This window comes from Adiantum capillus-veneris, chromosome 17 (assembly GCF_014529385.1).
Source record: "Adiantum capillus-veneris isolate H3 chromosome 17, ASM1452938v2, whole genome shotgun sequence".
Taxonomy (NCBI): Eukaryota; Viridiplantae; Streptophyta; class Polypodiopsida; order Polypodiales; family Pteridaceae; genus Adiantum; species Adiantum capillus-veneris.
The window spans coordinates 131,234,737-131,256,277 of record NC_140947.1 but is presented as its reverse complement, the minus strand read 5'-3'; the positions used below and the strand labels follow the sequence as shown (position 1 = coordinate 131,256,277).

The window sequence follows — 21,541 nt, the reverse complement described above, 5'->3', positions numbered from 1 at the left end:
CTGTAGCATTTCGGTCTCGAGAAATCTATGGACATGATCGCAAAATGGGATTAGTTAATCCGACATCAGTGAGGTCCGGTGTGGATCTAGATGAGATTGCTAAATACGTTGCCAGGAATCATGGTCCTAGATCAGAATGGATTCTATGTGATATGATCTGAATGTGATGTGACTGTTGTCTTTGTACAAGTGCTGGATTTGTGTCGTCTAGTACGTAGGTACTTAGAGTTGGTGTTTACTAAACTGGTTTGTGGTTTATGTCTGGTTTTGCAGGCGTAATTGAGGGCGATTACAATTCTTTCAAGAGGGAGGTATGTCACAAACTGATGACGTGGCATGACCACCGGAGCAACATACAGATGACCTGGCAGAGGTTGTACCGAAATCCAGCAATATGCGCTAACATGCTGACGTAGCTGCTGTACGGATTTCTGCAAATTGCGCTGGTTGCTTTTTGGCGGTTTTTGGGACCAAATGCTTTTGGGACAAATTGCTTTTGAGTTTAATTGCTTTTAGGACATCCCTTGTAAGAATAAATAGACCCTTAGGGGCCTTACTCTACAAAGCATCTGGATGCAGAGTCTGAGAATAGAGGTCCCGTGGGTGTTGTACTTTGATCAATCATTAATATAAAAATAAATACCGAAAGGGGTGCCAAATTTTGGGGCCAATACCTCTGGGCACAGAATTACATCGGGCTGTGTCGACTCTAATTTTTTAGTGTGATAAAGTTGTGAAGAATTTTAAGTGATTCTCTCGTGTGTCGTGCCAGATTTCTGACTTGGGGTACCCAAGCTTGTGACATATATACATGCGTCAATTGGACATGAAGGCATTTGAGATCGAGAAGGAATTAATGGTTCAAAATGTCCAGTATGCGAAGGAGGATCGTCATAAAGTATATGGAAGTCTACTTCAAAGTGAGGAAAGTATGTTATGTAATTTTTCATAGTTGACTTGGACCAAAGCGTGATGCTTTTTCTGTACAAATGCGCAAACCAAAAAATACAAAAATGGTCTCCCCACAATCCACCAACTGAAGCTAGTAACTGCATTTTGTAAACGTACTCGTTTACGGAGTATACACAATGTAATGTACATAGAATATCAAGCGATAAAATAGTTCGCAAACATTGTATCACATGGCTTTCTTTGTTACATAAAGCAGAGGTGAAGCTATTAATGATTTGCCTCCTCAATATGCTAGGTGAGGATGTATTTCCTAGCAAATAGTTTAGGGTGTTGAATAAGCAATCACCAGGAACGTACTCATAATCATTTGGACACATTAAACCAACACTAGTATACGTACACCTTTCCGGCAGTGGAGCTTCGTCTAAAACCATAGTGAAGTATGTAAAGCATGAAGAAAAAGTTGTCTAATGTAATGAGTTTCCTAAGCTCCACACCCTCTCTTTCCCTCCCTTTAATCTATCACTCAGAAAATAGTACACGGTCCTTGTCAGCAACAAGAGAAGGAAAAAAAGTTTTAGTAAAATAATAATCTTTTAAAAAGTTCAGTAAGAATGTATCAGGCGTTGCTTAGTTTGAGTTGGTTGTTTCACATGCAATTGTTTACAATCTATAAATACATCAATGTAAAAAGTAAATACTGTTTCTTAGGCTAACTGTGTTTTCTCTTTCACACTGAAATACCAATTACTGACCTTGACTGTGAGGATTCTAGATGCTAATCCTTAATTAAGTACTTAAACTCATGATTAAGACTTAAGAAACTGAAACCGAACTTAGAACAAGACTTAGAAGACTCTGTGTTTGATTGATTGAATGTGTGATACAAGGGCTCCTTATATAGGAAACAAAGAGACATAAATGAAAAGACACGTCTCCTGGTGAAGAGACATGACTTTAGACGTAAAGACACATCCTTTCGGCGAAGAGGTGCAACCATTGGGCGAAGAGTCGCACCCGTAGAGCGAAGGGGTGTGACCAGTCGTCGAAGGAGTGTGGCTTTTGGCGAAGAGACACGTCCTTTGGGTGAAGGGGTGTGACCATCCAAGCGCAGGGGTCCTCCTTGGCATGGCACTTTGCGTATCTGCAACTAGGAGTAGATGCATTGCTGTTAACATAGTCACAATCGTGACATTCCCTCCCATTTAAAATGAGAGCCCGTGTCAAAGAAATGACTTCTGATGTTGATAGAACTCTGGAAAAGCATTGAATCTTCGAAAATCTTCAATCTTTGAGTTATCGGAAACCTTTGTCTTGAACCTTTTCTTCTTGCGAAACCTTTTTGCTTTGACTGCTAAGTCACATATCATTGCATTGTTCAAAGACTTTTTAGAGGAATCTGGTTTAATCAAGTTGACTGCAACAAGAGGTTGATCTTCAAAATCCTTCGTGTGATGTAAGATTTCTGGTTCAAAATCTTCCAGTAACTGCGAAATATTTGGGGAAGAGGAAATCTTCTCAAGGTACTCTTCAGATGGGGTAACTTCAACTTTAGTAATCACTGGAGAGGATTTTGGCTTGCGACTGTAATCATCTTCCAATAACGAATCCCAAAATTCTTCAGAATCATCTTCTGAAATTGTAACTTCATGACTTGTAATTGGCATATCATCATCCAGTAAAGAATCAAAGAAAGCATAGTCGTCTTCAGACTCAGAATCTGCAACTATATCTTTATCTTTGTCTTCATCAATTGATTTAGGAGAAGTTAATGAATTCAAAAATTCATCAATAATAATATCTGCATCTGTATCAAAAATCATATTCTCTTCATAATCCACTGTATCATGTCGCTTGACTAGTACACGTGAGGCTTGAATCACTCTTTCCGCATGAGAAAGCCTGTGTAAAGTCAATTCTCGTCCATCTTTGAACAAATTGATAGTATGCTCTCCAAAGCTAATTGCTTGATCATATTGGAATAACCAATGCTGTCCAAGAATCATGTCGTAATAAGATAAAGGCATGGCTTCAAAATGCACTTGATTTGCATAAGTTTGAATCTCGAACTGCAACTGTCGAATTGTTTGATCACAAGTCAAAATTGATCCATCTGCTAATTCAACATCATATAAGTGACATGTCTTCTGAGTTGGTAAGCCAAGCTGTTGAACTATCTGAGTGCTGACGAAATTATTCGAGCATCCGCTGTCCACCAAAATATTGATGGAGCGACCATTGAGTAGTCCAAGAAGGCTCAAAACTTGCTTTGAGAGAGGCTCAACAATTGCACTGAGCATGCTTCATAAGAATACTCGTATCCTCTGAGACACGAATCGTATTGACCACAGATTTTCCTTTATCCTTAGCAGAATCTGGTTGTTCAAGATTCGATGATGTTTCCGTGTTGAAATTTCTTTTCGAATTAGACGGATTTGGTCTCTTTGGACATTGATACCATCTATGGTCACCACTGCAAATTGTACATAATCCTTCCTTCTTTGAAGTCGAAGATGCATTTGACGAAGAGCCTTGCTGAGTATTGAAATGCCGATCTTGAGAAAAATCACGTTCTTTACCACGATCAAGTGGAGGAACATGTGAAGAAGATCTGCTTTCAGATTGTCGATCTTGAGAATAGAACCTTGAAGTTAAATAAGGTTGCGTTGCTTGCTGTTTGAACTGAGACCGATGTTGCCGATTTTGGCTATAGCTATCTCTACGATCGCGCTGTGAAAAGCGAGCGCTGTTTGAAGATCTGTCACCAGGGAGAAAATTCCGTGTAGGGTGTCGATTATCGCCAAGACGCTCCACATAGGCAATTGCAGCATCCAAGGTGGTAGGGTTGTATTTATGCACATCGTCCTTCAGGTTTGGTTCGAGTCCATCGATAAAACTGTGAAGTTTATCAGAGGGACTAAGGGTCTCTATCTCCAGAATTAGCCTTTGGAACTCTGTGATGTACGCGGCCAAGGAACCTGTCTGGCTCAGGCGGCGAAGAGAGGACCGGGCATGAAAATCCGCATTGGTAGGTTCAAACGCCTTGCGAATAGCACGCCGGAATTTATCCCAAGAAGGTGTGTGTTTACCATCAGCAACCCGTCGTTGCCACCAAAGAAATGCTGTGTCCTTGAGCAGAGAACTAGTAAGTGCAACTTTTTTACTCTCGACCAAGTCCGTGTTCGATAAGTAAATCTCCATTTTGAACAGCCATTGGTCCAGCACGCGCTTGTCGCGGCAGCCATTGTACGGTTCCGGCAGTTTAACATCAAGCTTCTTCTTCTGTGCAGCATTAAAAAATTTATAATGTAATTGAAGTTCGCGATTGTCTACCTCTTCGGTTGGATCTGATTCGTTTGGTTCATCCACTGAAGCTTCGGAAGAAGGTGTTGAAGATGTTGCATTTGTAGTTCGAGAAACAACAAGTCGACTTCGACAAGTGTTTTCGGAGTGCATCTCATCCAAGCGAGTGTGAAGTGATGCGAGGCTTATGGAAAATGTGGTCATCTGCTCCTTAATAAGAGTAAGGGCATAGTCAGATTGACCACCTCCGTCCTGAGAATTCGGCATGGTTACGTCTCAAAAGGAACTAACAAGTGCAAGTGTTGGGTCGGGAACAGATTCTGGGACGGGAGCACTTGCGGAAGCTCCGTTATAGGGAGAGGATTCGCCGGTACGGCTTCTTCGGGAACTTCGTCTATATATGAAAGATAAGGGACGGGCACCCCGAATGCATCGTCTACCATGGGTGCGATTCCCATGGCGTCCAAAGGACAAGCAAGAAGCCAACGTTTGTGAGAGAAATTTGCAGAATAACATGCGCCCATTTGTAATGCTGCTTGCTGGTCGTCATGTATTTCTCGTAAGTGAATTTGGGGAAGGGTTAATGTATAAGGTAAGTTCACATGAGGGCTTTTAAAAATTTGGGTCTTTGGGCGGCCAACTTAAATCAAGTGCTTGGCCGGTGGGTTTTTTTATATATTAAAACTTGCACTAAATTTAACTGGCTGCCCTTGGTTAATTAATCCAAATGACCTTTGGTCGGCCGGTCAAGTTTGGGCGGGCGGACACCACTTATAATTTATGAAATAATTATAGGTTCAGCCAACGTTTTTAAAAAAACACTCCATCGTAAGAATTATCTAGCGCAACCATTCCAGCCAGCGTGGGGGGTTTTCAGCGAAGAGAAAAAAAAATCAGCCTAGCGGCGTTTCAGGCCAGCGCATGGAGAAAAGGATGCTGCCGCTTGGGAGAGATGGTGTCTCTTGGGAAGAGGTGTAGCACTAGATGCCCAAAGGGTGTACCCGATGGCGGAGACCTTTCATGCGAAAGGGTACGCGCGGCCAATTTGCGTAAGGACACGTAAGTCTCCGGGTACGTCGCACACACACGTCTGTTATCTGTGACATATAATAGGTGTGAATTGGACAAAACACTCAATTTACCTCATACTCAGATGTGTGTGTACTCCGTTCTTCTGTTGCCATACAACTCCGGGAACGGTGGGAGAGGGTAGCGGCGAGGGTGAGAGGCTCACAACCTTCGGGTCCCGGGAAAATTTTTGCTTTGATACCACTGTGAGGATTCTAGATGCTAATCCTTAATTAAGTACTTAAACTCATGATTAAGACTTAAGAAACTGAAACTGAACTTAGAACAAGACTTAGAAGACTCTGTGTTTGATTGATTGAATGTGTGATACAAGGGCTCCTTATATAGGAAACGAAGAGACATAAATGAAAAGACACGTCTCCTGGTGAAGAGACATGACTTTAGACGTAAAGACACATCCTTTCGGTGAAGAGGTGCAACCATTGGACGAAGAGTCGCACCCGTAGAGCGAAGGGGTGTGACCAGTCGTCGAAGGAGTGTGGCTTTTGGCGAAGAGACACGTCCTTTGGGTGAAGGGGTGTGACCATCCAAGCGCAGGGGTCCTCCTTGGCATGGCAGTTCGCGTATCTGCAACTAGGAGTAGTTGTATTGCTGTTAACATAGTCACAATCGTGACATTGACACCATTGTCTGCTCCTTTAAAACGTAGAGGTTTGAAGACATCGAGAATTTTTGTTTCCCAATTAGCAAGAGAATGAGTTTAAGCTATAGGTTCGTCATAGAAAGCGCATTTGGATGTGCGCTTGTTGCTTCGAAAAGAAGTTAGTTTATCTCCGCTGTGTTTGTTTTCCAATTAGCAGGAGAACGAGTTTAAGCTACAGCTTCGTCACGGAAAGCGTGTTCGGATCTGTGCTTGTTGTTTCGAAAAGAAGTTGGTTTATCTCCACTGCATTTGCTGGGTCAGTTCGTTATTTGTCTGGCCCTTCAGTTCTGTTCTGAGCACTGCATTCGCCATCTGATAGAGTCTACTCGAAATCAGAGGCAACGAGGAACTATTCTCGTGAAAATTGTAGAGGATGACATGTCATTAACTTGTGCATCAAACATTGTCTAGTTTGAAAATCAATGTAACAGGAAGGCAATGGCTGAGGCAGGTACAAACTAGGTTTTGCATGGTTCTATCGTCAGAGGACGTCATTTCAAGCCTTGTGGCCATTTGCTCTGATCTAAGGGTTGCTCATGCGCTTAGTGTCTCTTCCTGCATTTCCTTCCCGTAGGTTGTTGTCAGCTGTTTCCTGCAACTTCCTAATTCTGTCTGAAATCTTCTGGGCAGCCAGCAGCACGAGAGGCTACAACAAATCCGCGATTTGGCCTCGCACTTGGTGAAGTTTGCCTTCAACGGTTTTTCCCGTTCCTTCTTGGAGGAGTCCTTCTCTGTAAAAAAAGAGAGACGATCAAGCTCTAGCACTACTGTCACAAATGGCAGCGCACGTGGACAATGTAAATAAATAATTCTCAATCAAAAGAGGCTAGGAAGGAAATCCGCATAGTGTTGAGGGACGGAAGATGAGCTAGTCTCCCCTCTTAAAGAAAGTCTTCGTTAGGAAGAATCAGGGCAAGGACTGAGGGAACTCCTCCATTCCAAATCTCGAACTGGTGAACTCATTCTCGTGCAGGAAATTTCGGGAGGTGAGCTCTCAACTCCAACTATCTACGGCGTATAAAACTGTGTAGACCGATGTTGTGTGCTCTCCTGTGTTGGGGAGAGCTTGAATTTATGACAGTCACTTTTACATATGCTTTGCACCACAGTATGCAATGATCTTCCATTAGTTAAGAACTCATCCGGGGGGTTATTGTTTCTTTTGCAGACTTGCATCGTTAGAGGCTAGGGAACGCCATCAGAGTGATGAGCTTCCTCAACACATTGCTACAATTAGCTTATGTTTGTGGGCGGAACATGTTGCGGTGCATAGTAAAAACTCAGGAAAGGGCTTGTAGATTGCGGTGAATGAGACGGTGGAGGAGCTCAAGAGGCATGGTGCAAATACACAGCTGGTCAATTTCATCAGCTATGTCGATTTGTCGAGCATGCTTGAATACTACGCAGTGTTTTGGGAGCTCAGTAGAAGAAGCGATTGCAAGCTGGCTGACTAAGGAATGACTATGTTACCATTAAATCATGATGATTTTGATGCTGCAGTAATCAACAAAGAATGTGAGCCATTGTCATGGAGCTTGCTTTTGTGGATCCTAGAAATGTGGATTCCAGGAAGATAAAGAGCATTGAAGCGTTGGAATTGTATGCTGTTGAACCAAGCACATTTGAATTTCAGTTAGGCAGATATCTGAAGCGTGCCGTTGGTGCAATCGTGCAACATAAAACGCCTTGCTATATTCTGTTTCAGAAGGTGTTTGGCGTACTGACGAGCAGAGCAGGGTTCTCTGTTCGCAGCGGGGCTTATCTTTGAAATCAAGCATGGAAATGGCAGAACCAAGGATGTTTTTTGTCCTCATCTCATAATGAGTGCAAATAGCTGTACGAACGGGGGGGGGGCTGGGGCTTGGGCTTGTATCTCGGCTTTGTGTTGTAGTAAAAGTGGTCTAAGAAATGGGTCCTCTGTTTTAAGACTTACTAATTTTTAATGTGTTTTGCAGACAGACAAAGCTTCGATACTTGATGAGATTATCGAATATGTGAAGTTCTTGCAGCTGCAAGTTCAATCCGGGAGTGGTTCGTTATGCTTGAGGTCCTTTGCGATCTTAACTGTAAATGCTACTGCTTTCAATATGGGATATCAGGTTCCGAGTATGAGCAGGCTTGGCGGAGCAGCCACTGTCGCACCACTCGTTGCAGACCCACTAGCTGAGGTAATCAATAATTTAATCAGAAGGGCATGCAAAGTATGGTTCAATGGAGAGCTGTGTTGTAGGAAAGAGTAGTCTGGTTGCTGCAGTACTCGGCCAAAATGTTGGATTAGCAATGGCAACTGCCGAGCAGGACTACTAGCGAAAGGCCACTCTCAGGGGGCCGTGTGGAGCGAGGCTCTCCAGTACTGAAGAGCTACAAATGGGCCCATATTCATCATTTCTTACTCGCGGAACCGGAAACCCCAAGTGCAAATTTTATGATGCCCTCTGCTACAGGTGGTATTTAGAAAATTGCTATTAGTGTGCATCCATCAGAATGCTTGCAGCATGGAGTTGGGTGTTATACCTCTATCCGGAATAGATATCAAAGCAATTGTGGTTGATACACATTATGGACAACCCCAAGATTTACCTGTTTCTTTTTGAATTTAAAGCGTATCAGCTGGGAATTCTAGGTCTGATGTAGGCTCATTCACCCACTGATGTCGTTGAAAGTCAGCATCCCAAATTCAAAAGGGATTTTCCCTTCAAAACAGTTCACTCATAAAATCTCCAAATGCAGCCAAATTTCTTTAGCTTTTTATTAATTCTCATACTTTTCTAATGCGAGGAAAGGAAAATTATGCTGTTCCAAGAAGCTCTTGGCTTCAGCAATGGCTGGTAGATGGGCTGGAAGCAAGAATGCAGAGTACCATTGAAGAGCAATTAAATGAGCAGATTCAAGAGGGTGTTTAGAATCTTAATGCGGTTTTGTTTCAGACACCCCAACAAGTCCAAGTAGATGATGCAGCAAACCTGAACTTTACTGTTGTGCCCGAGCCAATTGTCAGCCCTGCATATCTCAGTGTTGGTGTGAAAGGACAATTTGTAAGCCCAAGGTCAAAGGGCTTGTTCTCTCGCCGTATCCTACAATTGCCACCTGGGCTTGTGTGCAATGGCAGCAAAGAAATGATTACAACGGCTCTCAGTGACTCAGTTTTAAAGGACGATATAATGTAGACTTTCTTAACAGGCTGCTAGATAAATTGGCAGACCAAACTTTTCTAAGTAGAAATATCTGATTCCACGACTATACCAGCAATACCCAAATAAGGAAATAAAGCTACATTTTATTGTCTCAGCTGTTCCCAATGCCACACTTAATTTGGATGAGGTTGATGTGTCTGCAAGTGCAGAAATAATAATTGGAGTCACAGACAGCGATTCAAATGTGCAAGTAGATTGTAAAGCCTTGTATCACGTTATTGGCCCTGCATCTGGTTTGGTTTGTTTAAATGGGAACAACATAATAAGACACATAGCAATTAAAGATATAAACCTTGATCTGGAGTGGAGCAATTTGGGAAAAATCCATTTAACATGCATCAAGGTGTTCTTGAAGACTCTTGTAAAGGATGTGTTGTTACCATACCTCAATGTGAGTTTGAGAAGAGGCTTCCCTTTGCTTGCGATCCCATCGATGAAGAGAGTTTTAAAGTCGTAGGAAACTATCCCAAGAGACCTTAAAGATCTAGCCGACGAGGAGAGTTGAACTCAAGACCTGTTATTCAAGAGGGAAATGGCATAACCAATCTACCACACTTGGGTGATAGAAAGGTTATACCATTTTCCTCTTTTTATTAGCACACACACACACACCCACACACACACCCGAGAAGAAGAGAGTTTTAATGTTGTAGGAAACTATCCCAAGAGACCTTAAAGATATAGCCGACGAGGAGGGTTGAACTCAAGACAAGGAGAGAGAGAGAGAGAGAGAGAGAGAAATGAAATGAAATGAAATGATATATTAACGTCTTAAAAAGGCCAAAATGACCTATGAGACCATTAGATACAAAGTGGTGAATCTAATACAGTGTCTGAAGTACAAGTACAAAAAGTACTGAATGTAAACAATGAAAACTGAAAATGAAGTGTGAAATGTGAAATGTGAAAATGTCGAATAGGCCCTCAATGACACTCTGGGTGTCGTGCTAGAATGCCTCTGATCCTCTGCTGGAGTCTCCATCGATGGAGTGTGCTCCTATGTCTCGGTCGTGGTCATCTCGATCTCCTGAGCGCAGTCGCCCTCTCAATGAGGGTGCCTCTCGTATGAGAGAGAGAGAGAGAGAGAGAGAGAGAGAGAGAGAGAGAGATTTTGATTTATTTATCTTATCTTCATTAAGAATATTGTTGTGTGTTGTAAAAAGCAGACAAGGCGAGAAGAAATTCAATTGTAGACAAAGGTATTGAAGGAAAAGAACATAACCAAGAAATCGAATAAGAAAAGCTGAAACACATTCCCAAGAAGGGAAGGGAGTACGTATTCTCATTAATGAAAGCCCAGACTAATGCTGAAAGTGACATATTTACATTTTGAATGCCAAACGTAAATAGTTGGAGACCCTAATTGATATTTACAATGTAACTTCTAGCGATTGACTAATGTATACAAATGTAATGAACCGTACAATCTCTAACTAGGAAAACTATGATATGTACAAAGCTTTCATCTTTTGCCCATTAAGTCTGATGTTTTCTTGACTGCTTCTTTCCATGCTGGATGCGTCACTCAACAAAGAGTACTGGGAAGAAGAGTTCTAAGCCTAAGCAAGTAAATCAATGACATAAAAATCTCACAAAGTATTTGCTGCTCATTACCTGAGACGATTGATCGGTTCTTGGTCTTTTGAGATGTAGGCCGCTGCAATGTACAACCACATGCACGTCATCTATTTTATAATGACCATACACGTGCAATGTTCAACTTTTTGTAGAACTCCTTTTTATTGTTTTCGAAATACGAATGAATTGACTCCTCGACGTCAAGGAGCTTTGCAACCCATTCATTCATCACAGACACTCTCACATAAGTTTGGTTATTCTCAATCGCTCCAGCCAAGTACGGAACAAACTGGAGGCGAACTGTGTGGCGCAACAAGAACAGTAATGCTCTGTTGCCTCAGGATGGGTTGGCAAGGGGTCAATGTCATAGATGTGAGCAGCGCATGTACCACAACCTAAGTAAAATGGTCGGCTCACCAAGCAAAATGACAAGTACCCAGTTACATATGAAAAAGCACAATATGTTATTCTCTACATTTCCTTCTCCTCTTTTTCTCAAGCAAGATATCTTTTCCTTATAAATTTCTCTCGATGGTAACTTGAGAGCACTTTACCTCCGTACGTGTTGCGTACTTTACTCTCCAAAAGTCTACGACATTTTGTAGTTGTTTTATACGGTCTTCGTCATGAAGAGGGGCAATTATGGTCGACGTTTGGAATTGCAACGATAGTTTCTTGTCGTACACCCCGGAGAAAATATTCTTCAAGATGAACATTGCGTATCTTTTTTTGCGAAACTTACTGAGAATGTAGTTTTTGTCATCCTTACATTCGCTCATGAACACCACTTTGTGAATGTCACATCGAACTTTGTCAATATTGTACAAATAGAAGTGGTGCAAGGTGAATTTCTTACAATTTCTTTGTCATCGGCGGTAATGCCGTCCGTGAAGTGGATGTAGCGGATACTTCTTTGCTTAGGTGTGACTTGAGCCCTCCATCTCGTACAAGCACTGCAGATATTGTTTTTTCTCTGTCCGCCTGACTCTGTGTGTGTATAATGTCTCTGAAATTCTAACACTTGAGAAAAACAGTATGTCTACTTGCTTGGAAGGGAGCTCGCGCACCACCGAGTCTTTACTGAGCACAATGACTGCAGGAGCGTATCCTTTGTTATAAGGAATTTTTTTTAGTTGGACTTGGAAGTTCTCCACTCTAATCCATGATCTTTCTTTATGAATTTTTCAAATCTAGCAATCAGACCCTTGAAGACTTGCAGCATAATTATAGCGAAACCCTCCTCATCGACCAAATCTGCACACACAACCGAGGTAGCTGCACTTGTAGATTGGTTGTAGGTCCCGTATCTATCAAGAATGTACCCATATGAAGATGGCGTCAAAGTTTAATTGCTCTGAAAAGTCAGCAACGGCCATTGTTTTCACCATAGCGCTTTCAGTATCAACCTAAGTTAAAAACATGAAAAAGTAAATGAAGCCATTGTATGTAGTTGAATATATAGTCAAGGTAGACTCCAACTAAATATACATACCTGTGAGGAGTTCGACGAATCCATCATGAATGTAAGAAGCTTTCGTAATATCTGCATCCACAAGAAGTTTATTTTCGCTCTTTGCCTTGTATTTTCAGAATGCGAAATCAGTGGAATATCCATTTACACATGCACAAAATTAAAGGTTCATTCCATTCTAAGTACATGAAGAAACATGGTAATTGTGAAGCCGTTTGTAAATGTAACTCTTTGCCATTAGCTTGCGAGTCAACACATCAATATCTCAATTCTAGTTCCTTGTACATGGAATATAGTTGGACTCTCTTCTCATACTTATGACCTTAGCGTGCACATTCCTTAGTCACTACTTTCAATCAGAAACCCAAGGGTCCCAGTCCGTGGCAATCGTTGTAGAAGTCTCCAGGCATCGTAAGACTACATTCACAACCGCACCTGTTGCAGGAGCTTCCGTCATACAACATTCTACTAAAAGCTCCAAGAGGAGCCTCTGTCTTCGAGAAGTTGTTTGCAAATTTTATGAGACATTAGAACTTGCTGTAGCTTGTAGGCATTTCACAAGGCATATCCATCCTCATCCCCCGTTCAACGTTGCTCTCACCAATTTCCTCGCCAAGATTGGCTTGTAGCCTCCATGGACATCGACGTTTGCATATCTCGCTAATCGCTCGGTCTAATTCACAGTTTGGTTCACACCATTCAAATTTGGGGCAACAAAACTATTGTCTGTCGACAACTAGTGAGGGCATCATCGATCCGAGAGGCAGGCCATTGTTTGCGAGTAAATGCGTCATTACCGTTCTTGTTTTTTGGGCATTTCCACGTCACCTGTAACAAACTTGGACACCCCAAGTCAAGATTCTACTGCGACACAACCATAGTTACCCGGAGCGCGGAACGGGAACAGCGACGGGATTTCCGCGGAACGGGGGAACGGCTAGGGATCCGAAGCGGGAACGGTGCAGAACGGGAGGTATAAAAAACACCCAAATAGTGCATTTTTTAGCTCCTTGTGTTTAAATACAAGGAGTATTAGAGTGCTTTGACTCTAATACTCACAAAAAACTCGTTTTGAAGACCATTCAACCTTGCCATGACTAGATGAGAGAGAGAGAGAGAGAGAGAGAGAGAGAGAGAGGGAGAGACTCGAGAGAGTGAGAGGGAGAGGGAGAGGGAGAGATTTGAGAGAGTGGGAGGGAGAGGAAGAGAGCTTGAAGGCTTGAAGCCTTGAGCCTTGAGAGAGTGAGTCTTGAGAGGGAGAGATCTTAAGATGTGAGAGGGAGAGACTCGAGAGCTTGAGCCTTGAGGATTAGCTGTGGAGAGAAAGGGGGAGGGGGGTGCATTTTATGAGTCCTTGAGGCCTTGCACACTTCAAAAAGAAGCCCAAACATTTACTTCAATTTTTTCAATTTTTTCCAAATTTGTTTGTAGCTGTTGGCCGTTCCAGGGGCATTCCGGAACGTTCCGGAACGGCCGTTCCGGTTTGCACTGGCCACCCTAAACGTCAGACGTTCCGGGACGTTTCGGAACGTTCGAGAAGGGAACGGAACGCCGGAACGCCGGAATGGGGGCTAGGGGGCGTTCCCCGGTAACTCTGGACACAACAATGATTCACTTCAAAATAGTTCACAAAGACGACACGGCCCGACGTAGTTCTGTGCCCAGAGGTATTGGCCCCAAAGACTGGCACCTCTTTCGGTATTTCTTTTTATATTAATCTGTGTTCAAAGTACAAAGAGCGCTTGCGGGTCTCACTCTCAGACTTTGCGTCCAGATGCTCTCGGAAGTGAGGGCCCATGGACCTATTTATTGTTACAAGGCCAAAAGCATTAATTTAAAAGCTTCTCACTCAAAAGTAGAGAACCCAAAAGCAGCCAACGCTCTTGGTGGAAATCCGTACAGCCTGGCCAGCGCTTTTTGTGCCGCAAATTGCGGAGGTTCCATACGACAGCCACGTCAACAGCGTGAATTGCCGATATCCGTACAACAACCAATCTTTTGCTTTCTTTCTCTTAATTCCTTGCGTCCGTGGGGTCCCCTCGTTACTGTCCATAAGTTGCGACAAATTCTAGGGCTGCCACGTCACCAGTTTGTGACATACCCCCCTCTTGAAAGAATTGTAATCGCCCTCAATTACGCCTGTAAAAACAGACAGAGGCTATAAATTGTCTTAGTAGACACTAACTGTTAGTACCGACGCACTAGACACAACACATCTAGCACATGTACCAATCGCCAGTCACATTACCGGACATCACAGGACATCACATGACAAATCACATTCAAATTCATTCCAAATCTCAGACCATGATTAAACGGCAACGTATTTAGTAATTGCATCTAGATCCAATCGGAACCTCACAAATGCCCGATTAACTAATCCCTTATTGCAATCATGTCTATAGAGATTTATGAGACCGAAATGCTGTAGTCATTTCGTCTTTCAGTTCCTGCACTCAAACAAGTCAAGTACAAATCAATCAGTATCATTTTCGGGAATTCCAATTCATAAAGTCATACAGCAAAATACTGTCAGCCCAACAGTATCCCTGAAACCCAAAGGGACATCAGTGACTCTATATCAATAATCGGGGTAATCTGTTGACAAAGGAGCAGAGTGACTCCCCTCTTGTGCAAGCCCGCTGCACTAGATTCACCCATGCTGAAATCAGGGTCCTATCGGAGTAGACTATGCCAAGCCGAATGCTTCAAGGTAAAGTTCCAAAATCTAAGGAGTATCTGCTAGGACCTGTCACAAACTGGTGACGTGGCTGCCCTATACACACATGGCTGCCAGATACACACACCCTCCCCGGCTGGCATGGACTGTCCTAGAAAATGACTGAAACGCTCACATGGGACTGCCGTACGGACATCACCGGAAAATGCAGCACTTTTTGCGGAAGGTCGTACGGACAGATGACGTGGCAGCAGCATATGGAACTCTTGCTTTTTGGCTACGTAAGGCAGGGCTGAAATTCTACGCAAATTATGGGGCAGCTTTTGGGAATAAGATGCTTTATTTTGAATTGCTTTTAATTTACAAGCTTTTGGGGCTCTGCTTTTGGCATCCCTTGTAACTCTTTATAAGCGTGGCTTGGCCTCTCACTTCTCAGAGCATCTGGACGCAGAGTCTGAGTGTAACCGGCCTGTTCAATCCAAAAAGGGCGGTAGACTTTACTTTAAACCTTGATTTAGCTTTCACCCATTATTAGTCGTCTATTTTACCTGTACTTTCAAGACACAACAAAGGGGAGAGGGATACAGGCTGCTAGATTGCACCTGTATGAGTAGACAGACACCAGATTGGCCCCTAACTTAGGCGCCCCTTTCGGTATTTCTTTATTGTTCAAAAGAGGGAATAAACGCTGTGGTTCTTTCCAAGCTGCCCCGCACAAACTCGGCTGAATTTCCACTGTTCCAGCCCGATTTCGGCAGCATAACTGTACTAGAACCCTTCACAGTCAGTATTCCCACGCATTGACTGACTTTCCCGACGCATACGGGCACTTTGCAAAACCTGGCGAGAATCTGCAGCACGCTGAATTCTCTGTTTTCAGCCCTGAAAATGCGCCAAATCACCTGTACAGCGGTCCCCTTGCGTCCCCGAACCTCCTGGGGGTATTAGGGTCCGTTTAGGGCCAAAACCCTAAACCTGCAAAAATACACAGCAGGCTGTAATTCACTGTTTCGGGCTCCGTTTCGCGTGCCGGTCGCATCCGTAGCAAGTCCTCGAGCTCCCGCACCTGTAGGGCTACTTGCCATTTGAATCGGACGAGATTTCTGGCGTGAAACCTCTCCGAATTCACCTGTACCTGCGGGGGATTAGCCGCTAGCTAATCCAGTACCTGTGCAAGAGGCTCTTGCTTCGGCAATCGCGCATGAACCCACACAACTGTACATTGGTCAAATGAAGAGCCCACTAGAGGGGCATAACATACTGCCAAAGGGGAGAGAGAGGGCAGTGCGTAGCGTGCAGGGCATCACTCCTGGCACCGCACTGTGCATAAGAGGGAAAGCAAGCACTCCATAGCTCTTAACCTGTGACAAATCTGAAAATGAGGCTCTCCCCCTCCTAAATTCAGCGCCACTTCTTGATGCATGAGGCAAGTGCACCAGAAGGTGCCACTTGGCACATTTATAAGCATTTTCCCGTTTCGGGGTTGCCGTCTAAAAATATCCCAACCGGTTGCCCAGTTGACTTCACGGCAGAGCAAGAAAATGTTCCCTTTGTCATTCCGGAGGTAATGACGCCAACACATTTTCAGGTCCCAAAATAGCAGTTTCCTAAATTTTAGGAGATGTTGCCATTGTATCTTTCTTGGTCATCCGACCCTCTTTGTACACTGTGGCCACATCCAAAACTGAAATGTAGCCTCTGTAGCAAAGGATTCCACTTTGGCTAGTCAATGACCCCACTTGGCTAACCATAGTCCTTGTCCAACCTTAGTGCTCTCTTGCCCTCAGGCCTGGACTCCCTCTGGACAGTTCCACACTAGCTATGCAATGCAGGGCAGTTAGATTTCCCGAGGGGTGTTTCCAAAAAGTGAAAGTAAATAGATAATAAGAAAGAAATCAACAAAAAGGATAGATAGCAGTCACACGCTGGTGACATACCCCCCTCTTGAAATCTCAAACGTCCTTGTTTGCATCTATGTCGTACATGCTTACTGTCAACATTGATGTATTCAACACCTGTCGACACATATACGACACATACATGCTCATTGTCAACCCTGGTGTATTCAACACCTCATCGACTCATGTATTGCCTGCGTGTGAACCCTGTCCCAATGACATAGTGGTAGCTGCGCACTCTGCCATTGCTTTGAGTCACTAACTTTCCAATGACAAAATGGTAGCTGCACATTTTGCCACTGTCTTATAGTACACGTTGGATCCCGTAACACTTTCGAGCATACCTAAACCGACAGTTCAAGAATGCAGTTACACATGTACTCTTCAATAGAAGCAATCACTGTATCCTTGACAAACTGACAAGAAATACTCACTTCTATAGCACTAACCAAACTTTTGGACATTCCATAAGAGCAATTGCCAAACTGACAATCTGTACAGCTCTAACATGCATGTAACAGGTATTTCATTTGAGCTCACTTTAAATACCTTGTACATCATTTGTTTCAGAAGCTATTGTCACACTGACAATCCATGTAGCTTTGAAACTCAAGGGGTCAAGGTAGGTTGCAAATCGAAGGCTTCCAGGTAAAGTGATAACACAATTGGTGACTCTGTAAGTTCACCTTCTTCCATCCACTTAGCATCCATTGGTGGATAGTTTCTGAACTTTACCAAGTAACGCCTAGCAACCTTGCCTTTCACTTTCCTTTCTTTGTGTGCCAAAATTTGTCCAGGGACCAAGATCTCGTCAAGTTCCTCAACTTCCGGCTGATCTTCAGCTGGCATATCTTCTGGCACATCACCCACATAGGGTCTGAGAAGACTCACATGAAACGCATTGTGAATCTTCCAACTGTCAGGCAATTTCAGCCTATATGCAACATCACTGATTATGTCGCACACTTGAAAAGGCCCATAGTAACGCATGCTGAGCTTTGGAAACAGTCTTTCCTTGCCCTTCATCTTCTTTAACCTTGCCTTTTCAAAGCGTAAAAGCACCCAATCACCAAGTGAATATACCACTTCACGACGGTGACGATCAGCTGCTTTCTTTTGCTTTGCCTGAGTCTTTTCTAAGGCCACTTTGACCTTCTTGTACATTTCATCCATGTCCTGAACATACTTATCTGCTTCAAATATCTTGTCCTTTGTATGCAGTATGGGAGGAACTTTCTTGCCACCTTCAACTATCTCAAAGGGTGCCTTGCCAGTTGATGAATGCACTGTATTATTGTATGCATACTCCACCAATGGCAAATACTGCTCCCACTTTCCTTTATGCTCTGACACATAACACTTCAGCAGATCTAGGACAGTAGAATTTGCCTCTTCTGACTGCCCATCTGTTTGAGGATGAAATGACGAAGAGAATTTGAGCGTGGTGCCCATATTCTCAAACAAGCCTCTCCAGAACAAACTTGTCATGCGTGGATCACGGTCGCTAACAATCGACTGTGGCATGCCATGGTACTTGAAAATATTGCTCATAAACAAGCGTGCCATCTGATCTGGCTTTATCTTCTTCCTGACAGGAATAAAATGAGCCTATTTGCTGAATCTGCAAATAATGGTCTAAATACCATCGTTTCCTGTCTGCGTTCTCGGAAGATCAAAGATAAAATCCATAGCAATACTTTCCCATGGTTTATCTGGAATAGGTAGTGGTTGCAATAACCCTGGTGCCTTTTGCCTGTCAAACTTGACCTTTTGGCATATTAGGCATTCTCGCACAAAGGCATCCACATCCCTTCTCAATGTAGGCCAATAGAAGAATGTCTCAACCGCTTTAACTGTAGCATCAATACCACGATGCCCTGCATACGGTGGGACATGACTCTCTTCCATAACTTTGCGTCGCAATGGCTTTGTGACACACAATCTGCCATGCATCATCATGAACCCATCTTTGAGAAGATAGTGTTCATGACGTTGTCCATCCATTAGTTGCTCAAAGACCCTTGCAAAATCTTCATCATTTGCATACTGTTCTCTCATATCATCAAGTTCATGATGATAAGGAATCGACAGAGCTGAAATTTGTGGCTTCCTTGACAAGGCATCAGCCACAACATTCTTCTTGCCTTCCACATGCACAATCTGAAAATGGAACATGGACAAGATATTTGCCCATCGCATATGCTTCTCAGATAACTTTGTTTGTGTCAAGAAGTATCGCAAGGTCTGATGGTCCGTTTGGACAACGAAATCTGCACCTAGCAAGTAGTGTTTCCAACTTAAGAGCGCATGAATCACAGCCAGTAACTCTTTCTCATAGACCTGCATGGTCATCTCTGGCCCTTGCAAAATTCTGCTCTCATAGGCTACTACCCTGCCATCTTGCATTAGCACTGCACCAATGCTACTACTGCAGGCATCACACTGGACCACAAATGACTTCCTAAGATCTGGCAACACAATGACTGGATCTGAAGTCATCTTTTCCTTTAAGAGATTAAAAGCTGAAATCTCTTTTTGTGTCCATCTAAAGGTGACTGCCTTCTTTTGAAGAGCATGTAAAGGTGAAGCAATCTCAGCGAAATTTCGGATAAACCTTCTGTAATAGGAGCATAGTCCCAAAAAGCTTCGGACATCATGCACCGTCTTCAAATTTGGCCATGACTTGATCGCTTCAACTTTTGCAGGATCCATTCTGACACCATCCTTTGAGACAATGTGTCCCAGAAAGTGAATCTCTTCCAGAAAAAACTCACTTTTCTTTGCATTGATGAGCAACCTATGACTGCGTAGCTCTTTGAACACAATGGCCAAGTGATGCCTATGCTCCTCTTCATTCTTTGAGTAGACTATCATGTCTTCAAAGAATGTACCAACAAACTGCTGGTGTGGACGGAAAATTCTGTCCATCATCCTATTGAACGTAGCAGGAGCATTTGTGAGACCAAAGGGCATCACTAAAAATTCGTAAAGGCCAAACGTCGTTCTAAAAGCAGTCTTGTGCACATCCTCTGATCTAATGCGGATCTGATGGTACCCACTCTTTAGATCTATCCTGCTAAACATAGCTGCTCCTTCTAATTTGTCCATAATATCATCAATTCTAGGTATAGGGAACCTATTCTTGATGGTATTCTTGTTCAGTGCACGGTAGTCGATGCACATACGCCATGAGCCATCCTTTTTCTGCACCAACAACACTGGAGAACAGAATGGGGATGAACTGGGCTGATCAGCCCCTTTTCTAACAGCTCTTGTACTTGGCCCATTATCTCTTTCTGCTGAGCCGCACTAACCCTGTACGGAGGCTTATTTGGTGGACTACTGCCTGGCACCAAATCTATCGCATGGTCCTCGGGTCTCTCTGGCGGTAATTGAGACGGTAATGAATCGGAAAAGCAGTCACTATACTGTTGTAAAAACATTGACCTTTCTTTATCTAGCACAGATAAATTTGATTCATCACAATCTGACACTTCACGTGCAAAAACCAAGTACGCAGAAAGATGCTTTTTCATTACAGAAGTAATAGCAGAAGCTGATACAGTAGGAATAGACTCTCCTTTAAGCTTTACATCCAGAATGTGAGTCTTTCCCCTGCTCTGTACAGTGATCTTTTTGTTGTAGGCATCCATGATTCCCTGTACACGAAACAACCAAGGAATACCTAACAACACATCACATCCGTCCAGTGGCATGATGTAAAATTCTTCAGCATCTACATAGGACTGGATATGTAGACGCAACTTTCCGATGATGGGTGTCACAGCCTCTGTATGGCCAGGACATGCCAAACCTGCCTCTGCTGTATACCCCATCTCTTCAGGTCTGATTCCCAACTTTGAAGCCAATTCTGGGGAAATGAAGTTGGCTTTGGCACCTGGATCAAAGAAGATAAGCACTGTTTGATCTCTGACCTTTCCCCATGCTCTGCAAAGCTCACTTGCATCTGAATTTGGCTTGTCGCCCACCATATCTGGCACTAGACCAGCCATGGGCTTCTTTCCTTTCCTGTCCTCCTTGTCTTCAGAATCAGCTGGCCTTTTCTTTGTAGGACAGTTGTAAGCAATGTGGCCAGGCTGCTCACATATAAAGCATTTGTTCTCTGTCCTCAGGACCTTCTTTTGCTCTTCTGACTTGCGAGGAAAACGTCTTTTCCATTTCTTTGCTGGTCCTTTTTCTGATTCAGCCGTAGCTTTGTCTTTCCCTGCGTTGGCTGACTCCTGAGTCCCTTTAGGAGCCTCATTGGGAACGTGCTTCTTGGCTGAATTTTTCTTGCTTGATCCTGCCTTGACGCCAGTGTTAAATTCACAATCTTCTCCCTTGAGCAAACCATTGCCAGTGTTTGCTACCTCGATGAGCTGCGTCAAAGTAGTGACTTTGGTCTTTGTGCAGTACTTTCTCAATCCTTTGGGTAGGCCACAACAGTATTTTTCAATCTGTTCTGTCAATGGCACAAACCTATAGGAAGTTACTGGAAGTAGAGCTTTCCAAAACTTCCGATTGTAATCATCCAGATTTCTGCAAGTGGCAGCATTAAGCTGGTGCCATTCTGTCATGACATCTGCTTCGAAATCATCAGATAACCATGCTGCTGCAAAGATCTGCTTAAAGTAAATCCATGTGGACGGAGCTTGCCCTTGAAGCAATAAAGTTGTCCACCATTGTTCCGCATTCCCTGTCAAGAAAGTGGTTGCCTTGCGGACCTTTGAAGCCTCTGTAAAGTTTCCCCCTGCATAGGCCTTGTCAAACTGC

General features: G+C 43.4%; 1 protein-coding gene and 2 pseudogenes across 4 annotated transcripts; 2 read left to right on the top strand and 1 right to left on the bottom strand.

The window, feature by feature from the left end:
- Positions 1 to 4,975: 4,975 nt before the first annotated feature.
- Positions 4,976 to 9,232, top strand: LOC147438093 (uncharacterized). Of its 4 annotated transcripts, XM_086487445.1 has the most exons (5): positions 5,038 to 5,274; positions 7,116 to 7,212; positions 7,903 to 8,115; positions 8,202 to 8,215; positions 8,261 to 9,232. In XM_086487445.1, exons 1-5 carry the CDS (start codon positions 5,168 to 5,170, stop codon positions 8,400 to 8,402), a joined length of 573 nt encoding a protein of 190 aa, XP_086343571.1. In that variant the 5' UTR covers positions 5,038 to 5,167; the 3' UTR covers positions 8,403 to 9,232. The 4 variants fall into 4 exon arrangements, 1 of the variants encoding a protein (XP_086343571.1); XR_015184930.1 differs by lacking the exons at positions 7,903 to 8,115; positions 8,202 to 8,215; positions 8,261 to 9,232 and adding an exon at positions 6,582 to 6,933 and having other exon boundaries at positions 4,976 to 5,286; positions 7,116 to 7,252; XR_015184929.1 differs by lacking the exons at positions 7,903 to 8,115; positions 8,202 to 8,215; positions 8,261 to 9,232 and adding an exon at positions 6,578 to 6,933 and having other exon boundaries at positions 4,981 to 5,286; positions 7,116 to 7,252.
- LOC147438092 (putative BPI/LBP family protein At1g04970) lies at positions 8,719 to 9,841 on the top strand (annotated as a pseudogene).
- Positions 9,842 to 10,311: 470 nt separating this feature from the next.
- LOC147438091 (uncharacterized) lies at positions 10,312 to 12,334 on the bottom strand (annotated as a pseudogene).
- Positions 12,335 to 21,541: the final 9,207 nt, after the last annotated feature.